Source organism: Aythya ferina (genome assembly GCF_964211825.1).
Source record: "Aythya ferina genome assembly, chromosome: Z".
In the NCBI taxonomy this organism is placed as follows: domain Eukaryota; kingdom Metazoa; phylum Chordata; class Aves; order Anseriformes; family Anatidae; genus Aythya; species Aythya ferina.
Genome location: NC_140299.1, coordinates 7,537,794 through 7,561,022, shown reverse-complemented (window position 1 = coordinate 7,561,022; position 23,229 = coordinate 7,537,794). Strand labels below are relative to the sequence as shown.

Sequence of the window (23,229 nt, the reverse complement as noted above, 5' to 3'; positions counted from 1 at the left end):
TCTCAAGGATGTTTTCCGGCAGATAAATGGAGAGACCTCCAGTGGCTCTGATCTGTATCGCCAAGCCACCATGGACAGGTGTAAGACTTCAAGCAACATCTCAGGAGCATTCCTGGCTGACTGGATGGGCTGTGAATTTTCATAACAGTGATAATAAAGAGCGTTTGCACATCAGCGCACACACACACACACACAAAAAAGCAAAGAGGATAAATGTGATTTTTAATCTTCAGCTATCTGCATGGGAAAGTATGATTAATAACTACAGAGGCTTAACATACCCTCCTCAGATAACGAGTGAGGTGGCCTTCTCCAAGCCCTGATTATCCTCTTCTAATGGGCTTCATTTATTGTGTAAACTAATAACCAAGGCCTAAGCACCGCACACTCCAGGGTCTGCAGGAAAAACACTGGGCCCAAATGTGATTAAGTTGGTGAAGATCGCCCAGCAACACAGCATGTTGGTTAGGGGCAGGCAGGAGCAGGGACTGGATTGACCAGGAGAAGGAATGGAGAATCAACACATCCTGCAAAGAAATGAAGCAGAAAGTAACAGGGATCTGCCTTTGAGTGGTATAAATACCCTGCCTTTCAGCTGGGATTGCTAGGAGTTTTCAGCCAGAATTGGTGGAAAGCCAGAATACAGCCCCACAGTGCTAATACCAAGAAAGCAAGGCATTGGTAATGAGGAGATGTGATTGCAATGCCATCCAGAAAGTCAGCAGCAATGCCAGATGTGGAGAGTAACTTGAGTTGTCAGTCAGAGCGACTGTGCTAGAGCAAAGAAGTGCTCAAAGAAAGCTGGATTTCCCCAAAGTGAAGGAGTTTAACAACACAACCCTGGCCCAGGAAAGAAAAAAATGACCTTCCAGCTCCCCTGGCTATATCTCTAAAATGCAAGCACAGCTAAAGGGAGGCAACTTTGCAGGGCACCTAAAGAAAGAGGATCAGATCCTCATTTGAGCTGCACTGATGTAAAGTAGCTTAAATTCCACTAGAGTCCATGGAGCTACTCTGAATTTACAGCCATCAAGAGAGAGAACAGAATACGAGTTCCCCTCACTGAGAAGCACATTTCTTAGCTGCACAATGAACATCACATTAGATTATCCAAACTGAAATAATTGTAAATACCCAATTTATCTGGACCCGTTTGTGCTGTCTTCTTAATTGTTGCACTTCACTCAACAAGGACAATGAAATTAGTTTGGACAGGCTCACTTTAGAGGCATTACCACTGTGCTATGGCATCTTGAGCTCAGAGTGCTGATGGAAAAGGTTTGAGGCTTAATAGAATAAAAATAAAAGAGAAACACAGCAATATAGATAAATTTGGGACCTCCACTGGCACCTGAGACATTCTCTTTGAAGGGTGTCACATCTGTTTCACTCATTCACGTTTGTACAGCCTGCAATACAGCTTCTAAAAACTGTACTGAATCCACAGACACATTTCCCTAGGCTTCCCTCAGCAGCTGCCTGACTTCTGGATGCTGGTGACATGCTGTACCCAGCTTCTCCTGGAGCATCTCTGCTTCTCCCCTCCCAGGTGAAAATACAGCAACATCAAGCAATGAAGATGCCATTGCAGGTTGCTGCTGCAAAAATAGATAGCCTGCAAGGCTTCCCCACCACCACCTCCCCTCTCCTGTACAGGATCAGGCACAGAAAAAATTGATCCCCAGTTGTTCTATAGAAGAACAGAAGCAAACCACTCCGACTGCTTTTTCTTCTCTTGGGCAATGTGAGCCTACACTGACAAGCACATATGTACTGAGCCTCTATTTCAAAAAACATCAGATTTACAAGCCAGATGTATATACATGCAGCATCACAAAACGAGAAAATGATCAGTAGCTTAAGTGTCTCCCCTTTTCAGGAAAAATTACATGATCTCCCAAACAAAAGTAGTTGGGAAGCAACATGTTCTGCCTTAGCGGCTCTAATCTCAACTCATTTCACAAGGCAGGCACTATGTGAACACAGGGTAATGTTTCCAGCAAATCTACAAAGGAGATAAGAGACAGCAAGGACAAACATGCAGAGCAAGATGGGATGGAGTAGAGAAGGAGACAATACTGTTTGGCCAGACATGAGGTACTAGCATGACTTTATTGAGAAAGGACACTGCTAAGTAGCACAGAAGACATGCAACCTCTCATATGTTTATCAGGGAAGATCTTGACAGTGGGGCTGATTGTAAGCCAGCCATAAATAAAAAGGCCCAGAAAATACGACTCCAATTTTGTCACCCTGGATACAAAGTGCTATTCCATTGATCAAAGCTATAAACCAAATCAGAAGCACATGCCCGTATGCCTTATAAGTTACATATTTACTACGTAAAGTCCCTATAGTAGCAAAGAAATGACTGAGCCATTCACACAACAGGAAAACAACAAATTCACTCCATCTGTTTAAAGAAACAACCTGAGCTTAGAATGAATATTAGTTATAGCCGAACAAGACTTGCTCTGCCAAAATCTGCCCACAAAGACAGTGATCAAAACAGTTTTTTTCCCTCAACAAGCCAAAGAAAATATGCAGCAGAGGCTCTGAGGATTGTAACTTCCCATACCTACAGGGAAGAGAAGGGAATAAGTGCATTTGAGCACCAGAGCTGGAAGTGTGTGCATCTCAAGGTCAAAATTTAGTACAGAACTCAAAGGAATTTGAAGGTGTATGTTTTTTAAAGGAGTTGTATTTTAATGAGACAATATATATATTTTTTTAAGGGGTGACGTGGTAGAAAGAGGATAGAAAAGTATGGGAAACAAGATGTAAGAAGTTCCTATTAAAGAGAAAAATGGGAAATGCACATTTCTCATTTGAAAGAATAGGTTAGGCTTAATTTTGTCCTTGTACTTACAGAAAATCATCAGAACGATTTGACATTGCTGGGAACCTGCCAAGTGCAGCAACTCATAAATGCAATGCCACTGCACAGTTCTCTCTGCAGCTGCTCAGGACCAAGTGCCCTCAGATAACTGCCGAGGCCATCGTGCAGCCCGACGGCCATGTTCCTCACCAGAGGCAGAGCCCAGCATGAGGGAAGCACAGAAGCTAAGTGGGTTATGTTATGTCAAGTCCCATCAAAAGCCAGCCACATGCAGAGAAATGGGGCAGCCTCTGCCACTCCCAGGAAGATTGCAGCTCAGCTAATTCTTTTAAAAATATCTTCCAAACATGAAGCACAATTTTAGGCTTAACGATGCACTTGCATTATTTAACACAGGATATGCAGCTTTCTGACTGTGTTTGTGTTAAGTTCTGAAGTGTCTCCAAAACAACTCGAAGTACATACTACATGCCTAGATGTACTACTACATGCCTAGATGTTCCTAACCTAGTTACCACGGGTAGCACTAACAACAAGTGTTTCAACCAAGATCCAAGTCCTTATTGTGTTACTGCCCCAGAAATTAGTCAGGGAGTGTAGCTGCTCCACAGCATTGAAGTCTGTGCTATAGTGTTCTCATTCCTACTATAGAGGGAAGATGAATTAAACCAGAGTAAAACACTTTTGTTTCAATGTTAATTTTGGTGACAGATAATGCAAACTTGATCCATCACTCCTATTTCTGGTCTTTAACTTCCTTTTATTTTGCTGTTTTATTTTTGAAGAAAATTACCCTTGTTTCACTGAGTATCTGAAGGGTTTGAAGACACATACATGTTGCATAAAGAAGCACAGAACAGACAACTTACAAAGTAAGCTATGGGTAGTACAGCTACCACTATTAAACCTACAGTGTATGCAGACAGCCACCAGTGAGAGTCCAAAGCATGCAACTCTGAAGCACCTTCACTGAAATGCTTTACTGCAGCATTATGCAGTATTTCACACTGCCATTCCTGTGACTGTACAGACAAAAAGTTAACAGTCTTTAACAGCACCTGTTTTTCTCTTCCCCTCTCTCTGACTGAGGACATGTAAGTAGAAGTGAAGGTCCAGTGCTTGGAAGTTATTCCTGGGTGTATCTACTACCTCCTTAATCAGCACGACCGTACTGGAAACCGTACTATTTAAGGTTCATTAGTAATTATTGGCAAACACAACTGAAACACCAAGACACTGATGATCTAACTCCTACAGTTTGGAGCTGGGACCTCTCTCTGGTAAAAACCCATGAGAGCAACTAAATGGCCCAGCAGGTGTCAGGGATGCTCAGTGTTTTGAGAATTCGGATATTCAAATGCAAAGATTCTTGGTAGAAATTTGTTTCCCCATTTAGAACTACGGTACTGGTTCACGATGATGTCATTTCAGCAGTGACAAAGATAGCTGACTCTGCTCTTTCCTACGCCATATAAATCCCTTGACCTCAATCAGATCACTGCTGATTTACACTTGTGTAAATGAAGTCAGAATCAAACCCATGGCATTCACAAATGTAGGCCAGAGTAAGCATTACTCACAGACAAGAGACAACCCTTCAGAGGAAGGAAAAAAAGATCATTTTCATGCAAATACCCTTAATAATAAGGAACAAGAGATAGAAATAAGAGTATGAATGAAATGCAATCAAGAACTGCTCTGAGATCAGATTTGTTTCTAACTTTATGATGCTGCATCAGCTGCTCTTAAAGTAGCTTAAGCCCAAAATTTGACCTACCTGAAACTTGTTAGATACAATTTTTCATCAGGGATCTGTGAGCTAACTCAATCCCTAGGCTTGGCTTTGAAGGTAGCTGAAGTTGCTCAGCTGCTTGCAGGATCTGAACTGTTTTGATTGCTGTGTGCTAAGAAAATGGAAACTTTTTTATTTTTTTAAACTGAGAACCAGGTTTGCCCTCAAATCGTTACACATTATCTATTTATTTATGCATAAACAGTGGCATTATGGTTTGGAGAATAGGAACCCTTTGATGGAAGGTAAGCTTGACTAGCCTATGGGAGTTTACTGCTATGCATATAAATGAGGCCATACATACAAAAATGCAGAACAGACAAGCGAAAATATACAGCATCTCTTTAAAATGAAATACTTTGATTGCTCCAATCACAAGAAGTTGTAAAACTACCCTGAAGAATTAACAGCCTCAGTACATGCTAACTACATCCATCATAAATTCGTCTTTAGTTTCTGTTATCATATCACTGCCTCTTGGGACCCCCAGTCCTGTCATCATTTGCCCTTTATAATTTATTCAGCTTGTACTTGCCTGAATCCTTTCTACTTATCATTCATCTTTACAGTTGTACATAAAATTAGATTGATCCTCCTATGGCAGACATGTCAGAGAAAAAAGTTGTCATTGAATAACACATAAAACAAATGAAGGTCCAGCAAAAGCTTTTGTTGAATAACTTGGAAGTCATCCCTTGAGAGACAGAAGGTATCAAAATAGAAAGACAATACTACCTTTAATTTTTTTTTGTACACCATTCTTCAAGTGCCACCAAGATTCAAATAACTGAGACATCTGGTTCCCATTTGGGGTTATCTCAGGCTAAGCTTGGTTAGCCACCAAGAGTGTGATGAATACACCAGTCTCAGCTGAGACACCAGCACACATCCAGTATCCTGGTTCTGCTACATGGCTTGCTCTGCATTCTTTCCCTCCAGTGCTCTTTGGAGGGGGCAGTAGAGAGTTTGCTTTGTATTCTAGAGGCTGCTGTGTTGGGATACAGAAGCCAATCTTTAACTAGTGAAATGGAACCTTAATGTTTACCAAGCAGATAGGACCCAGGTGTTTCATCTCATCTGGTGAACAGAACAGCACTGTCAAACTAAAGGAGTTTTTAGCAAATGGCAAGTGCATATGGTTTCCTCTATCTCTTGCCCCCTCCCCTCCCCAGAACAAGATCCAAAAATCATTGCCTGGTCAGTCAGAAGGAGGAAATGAGGAAAAAAAAAATCTTTTTAACCATGACATTGACATCCACAGATTTTAGAGTACCGAAGTATTTCTACAGGACTGTTTTTCGCAAGTCTCTTACCTCAAATCTGTTTTTATTCCTTTGCATCTTCATTTTTAACTTCAGAAAATAGACATGTTTCTCCCAGGGGAACAATTAGATGTGTTTTCTTTCAAAATCTAAAGGGCATGGTGAGCAGGCTGTGTGTTCAGCAGGCTACTTTAATCAATGGAACCCATCCAGCCTGCCACTGCTGACCAAATTGCAATTTACACTGGTAGAGAAAACTTTAGAAATAGGAAGGTGCAGGAATATAATACCATTTTTGGCATAACATTGTGCAGAGTGATATGTGGCTTAATGGTTTTCTAACAAGCTTTTGGAAAAAGCTTTGAAACATTAAAAAAGACAGACTAAAATTACAGCAAATTCTACCCAACCAGTGAAATTCCTGCTATATGTGCAGAACTTATGAAGTCCACATGACACTATGACACTTACATCTCATTTTAAGCCTCATTAAAAGGATTCAAGAGCTAGATTTGCAAGATTCCCTCCTCCTCTCCCCCCCCTCATTCTTGAGGTCTTTCCACACATACATCATATATAAAAATTTAAGCAAATACCAAGCCTATACCAACAACATATTGACCCCTAAATTATTTTGAAGTTCGTGTTCAATTTCCAAGTTATTTTAAATCTGTGTTTAATAAGTGTCATGAACTCACCTGTCTTCTAATGTTGAGGGTGTGAATTTATTTTTAAGAGAACAATGATAAGTGAAGAAAAACTTTTTTTTTTTTTTTTTTCTTTTTTCCTGGATGGCAGAATAGACAGAATAAAAGAACCATTCAAAAGAAAACTAATGATGCTTTGACTGAGAAATTTAGTATACCAGTAGTACTTGTCTCCACCTCAGGAGGAATAGATACACTACAAAAACCCAGCCTATTTCCCAACCTGAATAAACTCTTTGGGTCGCTGAGGTTAACAGTTTCTTAGCTACTTAATTTCATAATTATTCTTTGCAATTCCTACAGAAAGATTTTAACATTATGCAAAGAGACAGTGCCTCCAACCAAGTATACATGGACTATTCACTCTCAGTGCCTCAGAGAGCCACAAAGAACCAGAGGAAAAAAATGCCGCTGTGCTTATCATACATGAGCTCAGTTTATTTGTGCTATAAATAAAAGTAGATCTTGATAGCATAATTACATTTCTCAGCATTATCCTCTGCCATTCGCTTCAGAAAGAAAAAAGGGGAGAAAAAGTTGCCTTCACTATAATTTGTAATCAAAATGACTACACTTAAAACATAATTTTATTTCCCTGATTTCATTTCCTGTGGAGCTTTGTGGGGCAAATAGATAATATTATACCAAATCTGCAGGCAGATAATTCTTCCATCCCCTGCACTGTTGTTGTCTAGATCACTCTCTCCACTCCTAGCCCATGCTTTCCCCAACACTATGGGCTGTGTTTTTGATGCTGAATTTTATCATGGAGGGATATCTCAGTATCAGAAATCCCAGGGGTGAATCAACTTTTACTTTCTCTACTACCTCTTTTCCTTTCCCCCAAATTACTCTTCCTTGCCTAATTTGCTTTTTATGATGTTGGGGAAAAAAAAAAAAAAAAGTGGTTTCCCACTATGAAGGATTAGCACAGATTATGGTGAACCGTGTTAATTATAGGTGGGGAAAGAGAACTGTGCATCTCTCCAATCTGTTCTTGATTTCCCTCGTGCCTGTCTGGCTGGTAATAAGCCTCCTTTAATCTGGCGGTCCCCTTGGTGAAATCAGCACCACGGACAGCAATATTGATTGCTTCTGAGAAACCATCACAGCTGCTCAACCAAATTACCTTTGATATGTGACCTTTAATGTAATTACTGCAACATCAAAGCATTTCTATAAATTATTAAAGAACTAATATACTTCATCATCCAGCTCCCCTATTATATGTAAAATAAACAATCACAAATAAACGCTTTAATTTGGATTGTCTGATGTTCGCAAAAATGCTCTTTACACATACATACACACCCTCCTGTGTTAACCTTCAATTATAGGCAAGAGTTTCAAACTATCCAAAAGAGACTAATTCATTTCAAGGAAGAGGATTCAACTAATAATTCTATGCTTTACATTCCATTCTAGTTGCTTCAAAATATCTGTCATGATTCCTTGCTGCCCCAAAACAAAGTGCCATAAAGACTTTATTAATCAACACATACCTGCTTGGAAGTCTTTTGATTATTCCACAAGATGACTTTATGTCCCACATATAACATGGAAATATGTGAAACATATTTCTGTCATCTTGCAGAGCACATCCAGAAAGTAATTACTATAAAATATGTGCATGTAGCCACTCCACTAAAAACAGTGATACATAGCTAAAAGGCAAGGTGTCTGAATCTGGACACAAACTCCCGATGCCTCACCATTTCCATACATTAGCATTCATGTACATATTATTAAAACAACAAACTCTGTTTCAGAACACAAGAACACAAACAACAACGTTGAAAGAGAAGACAAATACAGTTTACTGATGAAAGGGAAAGAAGCATTTTAATTCAATGGCTCACTGTAGTACTATTTTTCTTCCTAGACCAGCCTTGTTAATTATTTTTTTTTATACTTTCTCAGTACTGCTGTTTGTGTCACAGACTCCAGAGGGTCAAGAGAAGGTGTTATATATGTGTCATCTGTGAACTCATGTGAATGAGGACTTAGACCCTTGACCTTACAAGTGCTTTTTATTTTATGATGAACTATTCTTGATATTGTTGGTGAATGTTATCAAGCGCAGTCAGGTAAGTCATAAATAATTCTCTGCTACTCACACAGGAACCATAAAACAGTATCCAGGCATAATAGTTTAATCAAGAGACAAGGCTAGTTTCCTTAAATAAACCACAGTGACATCATTCAGAAGATGAGTTCAGAAACTTGGCAGAAGACTGCATGCAGAGGGTTTGCTGGTGAAAAATAAGGTTTAATCCTGAGATGAGCAGAACTAGAAGTGAAAGGGATGGGGGGAGTCAGTGCTCAGAACTCTCAAAAAACAGGTTGCTATTTTAGAGGATTCAATGTTCCCTATTTAATCAGATGCAAATGCATAAAAACCTCAAAGGATAAAAACTAAAAAGCCTGCTGAAATCCGTGTGGCCAGTAAAGGCTGTAAATGGTAGAAATGACCACCTAAAGAACAAAATGTTTCATCTGTAGATTAGAATCAGACAATAATGTGGGAAGAAAGACTTGATCTCAATTCAAGTGGCTGAATTTTGTCACTGTACAAAACAGTTTTGATTTTAAGAGTTTTGTGAATTAGAATCCCTAAAATGCAAGGCAGGATTCAGAAATGTAGACATGTAAAGAAGTCTTCCTAAAAAGTCCTGACTGTACTTTTTTTTGATTAAACGTAATGGCTCAGTCTCAATGTTTTCTTGGAGATATTTCCATCAACCTCAAGACAAAACTAACCTTATAAAAAAAAATATAAGCTCCATGGGCAAATGAGTGGTCTGGTTGCTAATGAGGGAAACAGTCTCAGTGAAGACAATTGGACATTCACCATCTTTAAATACACACTTTTTAAATACACAGCACCCTATTCGTCACAAAGTTAACTCTGGTTTTGATAAACACATTCTGTCTTCAAGCTCAGAAAATTTCAGGTAAAACACCTGGAACATCCCTGTTCAAGATACATATAACATTCTGCACAGCCAGGTCTTAATTCTCTCCCCTGAATGAAACATCACCTGTTAGAACCCTCCCCACCCCCCCCCAAAAAAAAAAAAAAAAAGAAAAACTAAATACTCCAAAAGATCCAAGTTACTTTCAATCTGTGGCTAACGAGTTTCTGGAAAAAAAATAATTCTGAGGGAGTTGTCAGCTGACAGAAATGTATTTTTAGGGAATGAAGTATGTATATATTTACATAAGGTATGGCCTTTAAAGCAAAGATAGATGTAGATGAGCAAGTGTGTGGGCATCTCTGTACTGGCAAGGTGGTGAAGAGTTAGGTAAATAGACCCAGGATGATGGAAACAAGCAGAGCAGAATCAACACTTTCTTCAGAAACAGAGCAACTGGTGTATCTCAGGTTTTGAGGAAAGGTAGGTTATGGGTAAACAGGACTCAGTCATTCAACACCAAGTAAAGACAAGAGACTTTTGGATCAATTCCCTCTCAATTTAGATGCAACCTAGGACCCCTAGGATCCCACTCTTAATTACCTGACCACTGATTTCAGTGTGATTTCAGTGAGATTTCACTGATTTCAGAAGACAGCCTCATTCTGGTTTGCAGAACACAGGAGTGCAGCACTCAGCTGTTTTTAATCTGTGTGCTCCAGCTGAATCTAAACAGTATCTCCCTCCTTTTGGTTACTGCTAAACTGGAAACCCATCCCAGTAGAGCAGGTCTTCCCCACGTAATGCTGATTCTATTTTTAGCTCTGCTTGCGTTGTCTGAACCTTAGATCTTGCTCATGTGAATAATTTTCCTCATTATCTTGTGTTCGTCTCTTCTCCCTCTTTTCTCCTTGTCTCACCGCCTTTCCAATCTGCTACAGCTGCTTGAATACTAAAGTAACTGAGTCAAACCACTTTGTCATCAGGAATATGTTTTCATTCCATGATAACTCAATAATGCGATCTGTTTCTTTATTTCTCAGTACCACACCTTGCTTCATAGAAGAAAAATAGTAAGACATAGAAACCAGTGAGCACCTCACTGCAGCAGTCATAAGCATAAAACGTTTCCTCACCAGAGTAAAGCTGGTACAATCCAGACCATAACCAGTTAATTACTCTTTTCCTAACTCCTTATAAGAGCAAAAGGATTTTTTATTTTTTTTTCTGCATGGAAACTATTTGGGTGGGTCTGTGGTATTCTGATTTTATTTGCACAACACATATAGTGAATCATTCAAGCAACTGGAGCCATTACGCTTCCAAACCCAAGATGGGAACTCCATGTATAATCCATTTTAGATTTTTAGAAAAGAAATCAAGCTGGACTCACCCCCGGCAGTGTCTTCTGTTCATGCAGTGCACTCTGGGCCTTTAGAGCAGACTCCCTTTCGCAGTATGTTAGGAAGGCACAGCCTGTAAATAAAAGAAAAACACTTGGTAAGAGCAGTGATTCAGAGAAGATCTGCTTAAAAGTGGGATGTAGAACAAACCACTTCCCCATCATTCCATTCCCAATAAGTCAACTATAAAACCTCTTTACCAGACTCTTTACTGCTGACCTGCTAATGAAGAACTTCCTCTTACCCTCTGCGAAAAGCAGGCAACAGCATAGATATGAGTGTTCTTTTCTGTCTGAATACACACTTAAGTATCAAATATGGAGGACCGCACAAGATTTGGGAACTCAAGAGAACCCATGTGTCAAGGTAGGACATGAAATTCTACTCTAGCAACAGCACTGGGAACAAGCCCCTTACTGTCATACCATGGTCTCGTACCTTTCTTTTGTACCAAGTACTCTTCTGTGCCAAGCACTCCGAGTAAAGGGCATAAAAGGATTTGGGACTTCCTGCTGCAGAGGACTATGCATACTGCTTAGCCTGACTCTCATCCACAAGTATTCTCCCTGTTTGCATTAATGCCAGAAAGTCACAACCCTGCACATGCTGCTGCAAGGGCTAACTGTCTTTGTGAATGGCTGGAAGCCAGTCCCAGCAAAGCCTCAAATCAAAACATCCATGGTGCTTTACAGACCAGCAGAACTTCAGGGATACCCCAATGAATCATATGTCCATTTCTTCCAGAAAGCTGTTTTATCAACTACAAGGGCTAATGCCCTGTCATAGGAGGGCAGAGCAATAAACCCTACCTAGCCTTCCCTCCCCACCTCCATTTACCTCTTCTTGTATAACTGGTCAACATTGCAATCTTATATCAGTTATACATGTGTCTCATGTGATCAGATCGTTCATTCCTACTGCAGTATACTGAAAACCTGCCAGTTCCTGCAGCAAAGAAACGCTTGTTATGCAGAGGACATTTTATCTGGAGTTACTACAGAGTGCCTGCAACCTCGCCAGATCCTTGAAGAGGAGGTATTGTACCTCTGAACCTACTGAACCTCTCAAGGTTCAGGCAACGTGTTCATCAAAACATGAGCAACTTCCAAGAGGAAAACAAGAACAGCTAGACTGCTAAGGAAACAAACATCTCCCATAGTCTTATCTTGACTCACTCACCTTCTCCACACACATATGAAAACCATGCGACAGTTCAGCAAACAATAGGTTCAACTCTTTCCAGCTCTGATCACCACTGAGACTTTTGTCCATGCAACAGACACCATTTTATTCAGGTTGGTTCCTTAAACACTGTTACTGAAGAGCAATACACTTGTTTGCTTTGCATTGTTTTTAATAGATTGGTACACAAGGAGTAGGTGTAATTTCCTTGATGGTCATCACCCCACTCCCCTCAAAACAAAGCAACAAACCAGTTACTTGTTCTGCTTTGACACAGAAGAAAAAAAAAAAAAAAAGTATTTTTTGCCCTAAATTACTTTCTAAAGGTCTTGTTCTTCTCAGTGTATTCAAGACAATCACATTTATTGTGTCTCGACTGAGACTCCCAGAAGCAGAAACTGACAGTCAAGGAAGGAGACTGAATGACAGCAAGTTTGCATCCTCTAATTGGAATTATTTGGGTTCATTCCCCTCCAACTTTAAACAGATGAGCTTTTAGCCTGCATCTGCTACAGAAAGGGAGGAAACTGTGTTAAAGAAAGTTTACAGCTAGTGGAGGTAATGGATTGAAAAGGATCCTTAAGTCACCCATAGCTGGATAATCAAATGGGAAACTATGCTTAAATTTAATTTCAGTGCTAAATCACAGGCTGAGAGCTCTCTGTTGACTAGACACAATAAGAAAGTCTCCCTTTAGTAGCAGACGTGGAGCAGCTGATACAGTCTAATTAGGCACATCATACTGCACTGTTATAGAGATAAACTATGCAGTGTAAAGCTCCCATAATGATAGCTATATTTTTCTCCTTATTGTGACGGCTGTGACGACAGTTCAGGGTAACAACGTCCTGCAACTCCTACCACCTCATGACTGCAATTCAGATCGAATACACAGAAGGCTGCTTCACTCTGAAGGGGCCAGGTTTCCTTCCAAGTTTTCCAGGAGGTATACATGGGGCCAAGTTCTCATCAGGGAGCAACCTCCATCAAGTCCTCTCCAATGATGTTTGTGCAAGTGGCAGAAGTACCAAACTTCCAGACATAACTGATTTCCTGAACCATGTGCTTGGGACAGAAGGACTTTGAAATTGAAAAGAAGAAATCCAGTAGTATTTTTCGAAAACATTAACACCTGGCTTGCAATAAATAAGTCTTGCAGGATGGATTGCAGGATTTCACACATGAGTTCCTTATGTATTAGGACAAAGATCTTCTGCCTACCCCGACCCCCCCACCCACCACAACCAAACATCCAAATACTTGATCTGTCCTTGATATGTTATGTATAATGCAGTTAGACTTTCAGCACTTCCTTCACACATTATTTTTCCTAGGGTGTCCAGTTCACTGCACATCCGTGCAACTCCTCCAAAGGAGTCCTCCTTCCTGGAGGACATTGGTAAAAGAACAGAGCACTAAACACTTAGGTTAACACCACAGAATACAACCCCCTAAACAGCTGAATCTTGAAATAACACCATATGAAGCAACTATAGTGGGTTTCATGAAGAGAAATCAAACTATTGAAAGTGTATTGTGCTTTTTTTTTTTTTTTTCCCCAGATTGTTAAACAATTTCAGAGCAATCAATTTTCCTCACAGAAAGTTTTTACTGTGCAGAGAACCACCTATTTTGCCAGAATAAATTAATAAATTAAAATAAATAAAAATAAAAAGAATATAAAACTCTTAAGTAACTGTACTTAACAGCTCACTTGCCATCAGCCGTTTGGGCTGGATGTGAATCTGGTTTCAGAGTGAAAGGTTTCATATTCTGTAACAAATCCTTCGCACCAGACAGCCCTGTGGAACAGCCCAGTGTAATCAATATTCCTGAACACATCTTTTAAGGAAAGATAGGGTGAAGGCAGTGCATTATGTCCATCATCTGCTTGTATGGGTGATAATGACTGAGTAAGTGCAGTGCTTTAGAATTATATCTGAATCTGAACAAAAAGTCTAATTGACTAATTATTGATAATGAAGGACTTGCTCCTAGCTGTTCCTAATTTCAATTCTATTTCTCTCAAACATGCCAAGTTTTCCAGACATATGTCAATCAGCTGAAAGATGCTTTGTTTGGATGTCTTTCCAGCTGTTCATTTGCTACTAGTGGACAGCTCTTTGGGCTAGTGTACAAACATCTGGAAACTCCCAGCTGGCAATTAACTCCCAACCTATTGAACTGCAGTCTCTTGGAAACATGAGGACATATTGAGTGGTCTCCTGGGAAACAGGGTTGTTAAAGAGAATGGAAAAACAAAAACAGGAGCTTGAAATGAAAAAATAAAAATAAAAATACAAGCTCTGGTTTAATTTTACCTCTAGGGAGTTCAATAACAAATAATAATTGCATGGAATACAGATGGATAATGATCACACAGCAGCTTCAACCCCACAGTAAGCCTGAAGATCCTGCACAAGCCTGGGGGGCAAAGCAGCCAGGGGACACATTCTGAGCTCAACAGCCAAAGTCTGGAAACTAAGAATTGTTTCACTCCACCAGCACCCAGCTCATCCTAGGACAAACAAAAGCACAGTCTTTGCACTTGGTATCTCAGTACTCATCACTTCAGTGAGGTAGTTGGCCCTAAACCAGATGCTTTAAACCAGACAAACACCTCTGACCAGCTAAGAAGCACCATTCACCTAACCTAGGTTTAGATATTTAAGACTAGCTACACTAAGGCCTACCATTAATGACAATAAGTTCTTTTCACCTAGCACACAAGAGGAACAAACCTCTGGAGAGGCTATCTTCTGGTGCAAGACCACAGCACGGCTTTCTCAGGTGCAGGTTTTTAACCTCGAGGTTTCACACTCATACCAACAGCTTCCACCTGCCACTTCCAACCTCCTAGCTACCTCAACTGCATGCATTATCTGTACCTTAATCCATGTTACATAGGGTGGGAGATGAAGATGATGCATACCGGAGATCTATTAATAACCAAAATTAAGGTCTTTTCCCCTTTCTTGCTTTATTCTGGCAGACAGCCACAAGTATCTTGATGCATTGTTTAGACCAAAGAACCAGGCACTTGGTGACTTATGACCCTTTCTTTGCCTGATGTGTTTTGGTGACATTTCATGACCCTACAACACCTCCATAACCTCACACAAAGCATGCCTGAAACTTTCTCTGTGTATCTAGATCCAGAAGCATTATCTGAATCCTAGGGTATAGCCATGACCACTTTCAGGTGTTTGCTCCATATCCACACAAGTCCTTACAAGTCCAGCCTAGATCTACCAAAAAGTACTCAGACACTTCAACAGGGTTTGGAACCAACCCTTAATCTTTCTGAGCATACCACAGGTTTGCTCTTTGGCATTATGAGGGCAAATTAAAAGGTTCGTTAGGTGCTTTAAGACTTTTGTGTGAAAGTCAAAAGCTAAAGCAGATTCTGAGCTCAGGGGTGTAAATCCAGTCAAAGGGAGAGCTTGTATGTAACTCAGCAAAGCTATGAAATTACACCAACATAAAATTAGGTGCGTGATTTGACCCATAATCTACAGACTCCCTCAGAAGAGCCCTTGGCTCAGACCAGAACCTTGGCTAGATCAGCAATAATCCCCAACAGTTAGGACAGGTTTTGAGAAGGCTGACTCAAGTGATCTAAGCCAGTGCTTGATTCACAAACATTTGTGATTGCACTCAGCTGACAGGTGATAACTTCTGAAGCTACATTCCTGCTTCTGTTACACGCAAACAGAACTAAAATCCCCATCCAAGACACAAGACACTAAACCCATCACAATACTGTTTCTTGTTTGTTCATTTTTCTTGGTTAGCATCATATTTTTTTTACACTGATACTCACTGACAATAGAGTGAGGTTTTATTAAAGCCAGCCTTCCTATTTAGTTTCATGGGACTCTTGCATAGCACATGAACTGTTGATCAGGATACCACTATTAACACTTACACAAGAACAAAAGAAATCAGTTCATATGTTATCTACTACTGTAGACCTTTTTCCCCTACCATATTTAACATACCTGACTTCCCAAAACCTTAAGGCAGACAAGCCAAGGCTTTTCTCCAGAAACCCACTACTGACTTCAGGAACACAACTGCAATTCAAGAGCATAAACCCAGACCTTTGTGCTGTATACAGACGGAAGAGCAAGAGCATATACCTCAGGCCGCATGCCAGTGGTAATGCTCTGACCTAACAGCTACAATCTCATAAAAGTGAACAAGGCACTTGCAAATACAGTAACTTGGTTACAGATTCTAGCATCTCAGTGATGCTTCACTCACTCTTTACCGTGGTTACTTTTAGGACACATAGTCCCAGGTGTAGCAGAGGTCTGTGAGGGACCAGAGATCCTTCCCCGCTTCTTCCAAGCCCTAGGCCTGTGTTTAAGAGACCTCTTCCTTTGGAAGTAAAATGGTTCCTACCTTCAAGATCCAGAGATCTTTTACAAAAAGAAGGATGGTAGCACTTAAGAAAACTCTTGCCTCAAAATCAACATCTCAGATTACGTCTCCCAGCTAGGATTTCAAAGTGAAAAAGAAATCTTTTTTCTCTAACTATCCTAGCCCTACACGTCTGGTTTTGAAGCAGTTCTCATTTGCTCTGTCTACAGTGGACTGCCCAAGGTTTAATCACTTGAGGGTTTAAAAGATTGAGCTGAATTTTCTTGAGGGGGACACAATCAATAAAGACTTCTGGAACTAGAAATGTTTTATCCAATTTCTTCATCTGTTTCTCTTGGTGATTAACTACCTTCTGACGAAAGTTAACATCTTTGCTGGTAAAGAACATTCACTTGGCTAGAACTTTTTCTTCATCTCCCCTGCTGCAGCACCACTGAACACTAAATGTTAAGAGAAAAAGATAGGAATAAAAATCTTCCCAGATATTAGTTTCCCTGTCAATTATATCACAAGGCAGATTAACATCCGAAAAGCCCTGCTGTGTGGAATGCTAATTTTCTTTTTCAACATGTTATATCCCATTAACTATTATGATGCTGTCATTTTCCTACTGTAGGTAATCTGATAGGGGTCTGTATATAGACCACACAAAATACATACTCATACAAACCCAAGAACCAATACTTAAAAAATGGAGTGCAAATCTGGAAATGCAAAATGTAACTGCATTTACAGAAAATTACCTAACTTGAAATGAATTTACTTCAAAATAAGACATGGATATAGACAATCCAAAACAGTACTTGCTCAGATTGAGCAGTGCTTAACTACATTTAGCAGTGTCCAGGCAGACAGCAGAGAAGCTAGACTAAATGTTAGTATATATAAGCATTTCAACAAAACAGTTTCCATCTTGTTTTTCAATATATTTTTTTAATGAGAACACCTATTTAAAAGATTCTCATAGGAAGTTTCAATGAGTCATTTACCACAAAGCATTTCTAAGGCCTGTGAAATAACTTCTGATCAAAACCTAGAGGAAAAACTTATTCCAGGACAGGTCTAATCCAAATCAGGCAAGCAGGGTCTTCAGCTTCTACACATCCGAAGGGAGTACCTTTTCAATAGCAGCTCCTTGAGGGTGCATCTGTTTTCTTTGGAGGTAACTACAGGTACCTTGCTTTCATCCCACCCCAGAACAGGGAAACTTTATATTTCTTACACCTTTTCTCCCAGCCCTTAGAATAAGGGAGCAGGTTCTGGCTCTGACCCACACAAGTACAGACATCTCCTAGAGCCCTGAAATTTCTTTGCAAGTTGCTTTGAACCATCCTGTGCTATCTAGTACACTCAAGATACGGGATGGGATGAACTGCTGGTTTGACATAGCACATGCCAGGTTCCACTTGCCCATATCTGCCAACATTTTTAGCTTTCATCCTGAAGCTTCTGGGATGCATTTGATTACCTGAGCCCAAGTCAGCTCAACATCCACTGCTCAAGTCCCTGGAAGAGCTAGCCCTTCCCTAACATTTTACTTTTGGGAACAGATATATCTTCTATACATGTAAACTGCCAATGAACATGCTACCCTTCAGAAAAATAGCAATGTAGATTTATAACAACATAGATTTACTGGTTAAAGAAGTTGTCTACCAAAAAGATTTCAGGTATATCTAATAAGGCCTGCAAATATCTGATGCTTTTAGTTACAAAATAACTCACATATTTAAGCAGACCAGCCTCACTTCAGCTTTTCATTTGTTGCCTAATAACTAATAACTCAATGTTGCAAGAAATAGGCATGTCTTCGGGCCTTATCCATCAAGCAATTAGGGTATGCTTTTGATTTTCAAGTATAAAAAGGCCAACTTCAAAGTGAAACTCATGATCAGATGCTTGTCTAGACCAAGGAACAGTGTTCCTGGTATTTCAGAAAGACCCTGATGAGAGTCATGGCCACTCTAGGGAACACTCAAGTGAGGATGAGAATAAGCAGGTTTCAGCTCCTAATCAATTTCACCTATTGCTTCAAAGAAAAATCAGACATGTTTGTGTTATCTATTTTACATTGCAGCTCAGAAAAAAATGCTAATAAAAGTTATGATTTTTTCAAGGTTTTATTTCCAGTGTGGTGATTAGCTGGTATTTATTTACTTATTTTGTGATTCGCTTGTGAAAGTTATCACTCTTAATCCTATTGCTGACACTATCACTTATATTTGGACAGTTATGGGTTAAACCTCCTTAGAATATGTGCATTAATTAGATACTGTACCTGCTGTTCTGGATCTTGCCTTTTGAGTTCTATTGTTAGCAGCATATGAATAACTCTGTGGATATTCTGAAACATGCTTCAGAAACTTTCCCTTCTGCAGTAGATCCACTTCCTTGGGGAAAGTTCTCCCAAAATTCTTAGCTAATCTCCAAAAGTTATATTAAATAGTATTCACACTTTGAATGCCTCAAATCTTTGCAAAATAAACCCAAAGCAACACCATCTCTAAATAAGTTAGATTGTTCTGATGCTTTTTCCATACCTTGCCTGTCTACATCCACCTAAGACTAGGATTTTTCTTTCTTAAACTTCTAAATACATAGCATGAAGGTGATAAGGTGAAGAATACATGCTCCCTGGAAAAATATCAGCTGTGTAATAAGTGTTCATAGTTAAAAGAGTTGATATTTTCATCCTCAAGAAATGCCAGGGACAGCGGACATCTTGCAGACATGATCAAATGATCAGTTATTTATGCTTCTATCTCAGTAACTTGTTCTAAATGCAAACTGGTACTGCTCACCAAACAGACTCATAGTCTTTAAATCAGAGCATACAGGTCAGCATAGACTTCTGACATTTCCAGCTCAGGGTGGAAAGGCACTGAAGGAACTGCAAATAGCAACTGCAAATAATAGCCACTAGATAACTTATAGCCCATTCAGAAGCAAAATGTTGTCTCTGAAGTTCTTGTTCTCATCAAGTTTGCCAACCTCATTTCTCCACCTCCAGAAGCTCAGATCTAGAGCTGAACCTGAACACCTCTCAAAATCAACCTCAGAACCTTTCTTCTACTTATAAGAAAACTTTTCTCTGACACTGCACACAAGAAACATAAATAGGACAACAATGGATTTTCATTACTAAGTTCCACAGGGTTTTGTCAGATTTAAATTCACTTAAGTACAACTGAAGCCACACAAATATTGCAAGTCAAATCCAGATCCAAAAATAATGGTTTCCTTTCTTTATGCAGCAGCTGCTCCTTTAAGAGGATCATCCTAAGACTGGAAGTCTTCAGAAACCTATGAGAGTCAAAATATGAGCCAAAGAAAAGTCTACAATACCAGCTGGCTTCACAAGATCTCTGGGGACAAATTTTAGCTGTCAGAACAATTAACATCCATAATCCCATAACAAGATGCTGTTTTTCACATGTTTTGACTTTGAGAAGTTTCTTCTATCCACTAAGTGATGTTAGGAGCAAACAAGTATTGTCTCTTATGTTCTATTTTTTTCTCCTTACCCTTCTTTGCCAATTTGAATTGTTCATTAAATACAGCCAGTGAAAGAGCATGAAGTAGAAAGCTCTTCTGCAGGCATACAGAGATAAGGTGATCTTCTTGATCAGACCTCTATCCACTGAAGGCCAAGAACCACAAAACACATACTGTGTGCCAGCAGAAGATACAAAAGAGATGCTCTGGTAGCATGACAGGAGAAAGAAGAAGCCTGCAAAGGCTTCTCAAAGATCCTGTCTCTGTTACAACATGAAGAGAGAGATCCCAAGGGCCTCCACATCTGTTGCAAGAAGCTCTAACCTGAGCAACCATTGTGTTGTACAATCCTGCTTCAAGAGCCTGGCTCAAGTACAAATTAAGGGGCAAGACAAGGCACACAAAAGCTAGAAGATTTAACTGTGTATCCAGAGTCCCACAGATAGTTTGTAAGAAAGGTCAGCCTTGAACCAAAACCTCCCAAGACTCTGGCCAGAGCTGTGAACACCTACCAGTCTACTCTTCCTAATCGTGGAAAAAATCCTACCTGCACTCTGTGCACATTCCTATCTAGCACTGTGGAACTGAGCTCCTGGGCAGGAAGATGAAAACAAACATGTGAATTTAGGTCTAAACCTTCAATTTTTTGCAAGAGGCATAAGGATGTAATCTTCAGAGTAGGAAAAAAAAAGCTGGTGAAATTAATTACAAGATCTGTGTAATTTAAAAAGTTTCAGTGCACTAAGTTTAAAAGGGCTCTTGTCAGTGTGAAGTGAAGGAAGTGTAATTTCCTGATGAATAGAGAACACAAGGTAAAGTGTGCAGCAATCACTACTAGAGAGTTATTTTGATCACTTTTTGCTGATGGACAAAAAATAGTGAACAATGAATTTATAGTCAACTGCTTCAGACAAATGTTTTATATTGTTTGTAGCAGAAATCTTTACTTTGAAAATAAATTTGCATCACTTTGCACAAGCAGCATAGCCACAGAAGCTCCAAGTACCACCAGGAAGATGGCACATGACAACTTGTATCAAGACAGAAGTGTTGCCTAGCAGAAGCAGACCCAATTTTTAACAATACTTATCTAGAAAATCTGAACATCACAGAAATAAAGGTTTCACACAGAAGAATAGAAACTAAGTCACAAAAGACCTTTGAGGGTGCCGAGCATCTGAGTAATATGCCTGGTCACCTGAACAGGGAGGATCAGCTATTCCCAGCACCTTGCGTGATACCTTGGGTGCTCCTGCTCCTAAAACAGAGGTAGAGAACAGCCAAGCAGACATGAATGTTCAATGGGAGACATGAATCTGAAAAGCAGTAGTGTCAAAAGACATTTTCAGATGATAGTGGACCACATTCTGTGAATAGCTCTTCCTCCTTTGCCTTATGTATGTCACTTCCAGATCAAAGTGAACTCCTTTCTTTGGTGTCAATAGAAAATTCACACATCTAAAGTGATCCTGTCAGCTACAATCACCTGGAAGTTTTCGGATAGACATGGAAGGAAAAAAAAAGAAGAGGAAATCATAGGTAATAAAAATTCTTAATGGTCTGGGAGGACTGACTTATGAGGGATGATTAAGAGAACTAAATATGTATAGCTTGGCTAAATGATGACTCAGGGGGATAGATGATAACCAGCTACAAGCCTGGAAGGTGTAAACAAAGTATAGAGAAGAACTGTTCAGGGTGATATTGAAGAATAACTACTAGCAGTTATGACATGAAATTCAACAACAGAACATTTAGGCTGAGCATGAGGAATGCTTCCTAACTGTCAGGAACACTGGTGTCTGCTCCCCAAGCTAGCCTCCCCAGCTGGTCTCTCAAAAATACTCAAAATTAAAAGGAAGAATGTTTTTGACTAAGTTTACAATGTGTGTTTAATATATTGTTTAATATATGACCATACAATGAGGGGTTTTCCCAATCCTAAAGGTTCAGTACAACAGTGGAATAATCCCTCAAATGCTGCTGGAGTGTGTTTTGCAGGTAGGGTGTAAATGAAAGAGAGGTAGAAAACATACCAAAAAAAAAAAAAGTCAAAGGAGGTGGCTTTCATGTTCTTGTGCCACTAAGAGGCAGTTCAGAATGCTTTTTCTCTCTCTATCCCACTCTGAGGCATAAGGGAAGAGAAATGCTTGAAACCCTAGACCAAAGACAAGACCACAGATCCTTACATGATTTAAGACAACTGCAAGTTAACATATGAAAGTTTATGACCCTACACAAGGTAAAAATAAACACCATTAACAGTCTGAATCATTAGAGCAAATCAGTCCTTCAGGGAACTTTTACTACTTGAGTCACTTAAAACTATAAAAATGAAAGTTAATCCTGATCAAAGAGCAAATGAATTCAGGGGCCCTTGACATGTATTTTCTCCCTTCTCCCTGTTTTTAACTTCTGTGATTCTGTCCAACAACTTAACACAGTTTCTAACCCAAGAAAAAGCCATGCTTTTAAGAAACCAGTTTCAATAACTTTTCTCAGTGAAAACAAATCAGAATGTGGACTGACTGGCATGGAAAGTTGTATTGAAATGCAATCCATCCATGGATTGCTAGGCTAGGCAATTGCCTACAATATTCAGGCTTTGGATAGAGCTGGGCAGCAAGCCACCCATCAATTTTTTGTGGGTGGTGTGTTGTGTTTTATACAGATCAATTTCAGGGAAAAAGAAAAAAGGCAATTATAATTCTAGTAGTAGTTTTTGCTTTAAGGTTTAATATGGCATCTCGTTTGATGCTTTTCTCCACTGATTTAATAGAGATGACAAGAGATCTAAACCAAGGATGGACACAAAGGCATGTCTATACCAGTACAGTATCAGTGCTAATACAGTTCCTAATGGGAAAATATTCAGGATTGCAGAGCACCCTCGTCAAGACAAAAACAGAAATCCTGTTGCCCACAACATGAGAAGCTAGACAAAAACTTTCTAAGATACCTCCTGAATACAGTGGCCTCACAAACCTTTTCCATTACACATCTATAAATCACTGGCTAGTGGATGCCTGGAAACAAACACATTAATGATGTGGTTTCACTTTATTATTTTTTCCATCAGGAAAGCTAAAAATAGTGAGCCAGCTGCTGAGCATCTCTGGGAGGCTGAAACTCACTGGAGAATCCCTGCTGATGTCAGAAAGGCAGAGAGTAGAGTTTAATGAGTTTAAAGGAAAAAAAAAAGATAGTGTTGTGAAGGAGTGGATTAGAACATTATGCAAGAGTGACGG

The 23,229-nt window shown here is 39.7% G+C and overlaps 1 protein-coding gene across 21 annotated transcripts in view; it reads right to left on the bottom strand.

Moving 5' to 3' along the window:
• Positions 1-23,229, bottom strand: part of CELF4 (CUGBP Elav-like family member 4) — a 703,890-nt gene that overhangs the window by 602,989 nt on the left and 77,672 nt on the right. For all 21 annotated transcript variants that reach the window (XR_014687072.1, XR_014687073.1, XR_014687074.1 and 18 more), the window contains exon 2: positions 10,909-10,991. Coding sequence is in view for 16 of the 21 variants with exons in the window: in XM_084503539.1 (XP_084359665.1) it covers positions 10,909-10,991 (83 nt within the window). In the remaining 5 variants the exon portion in view is untranslated. The remainder of the gene's footprint in view (positions 1-10,908; positions 10,992-23,229) is intronic.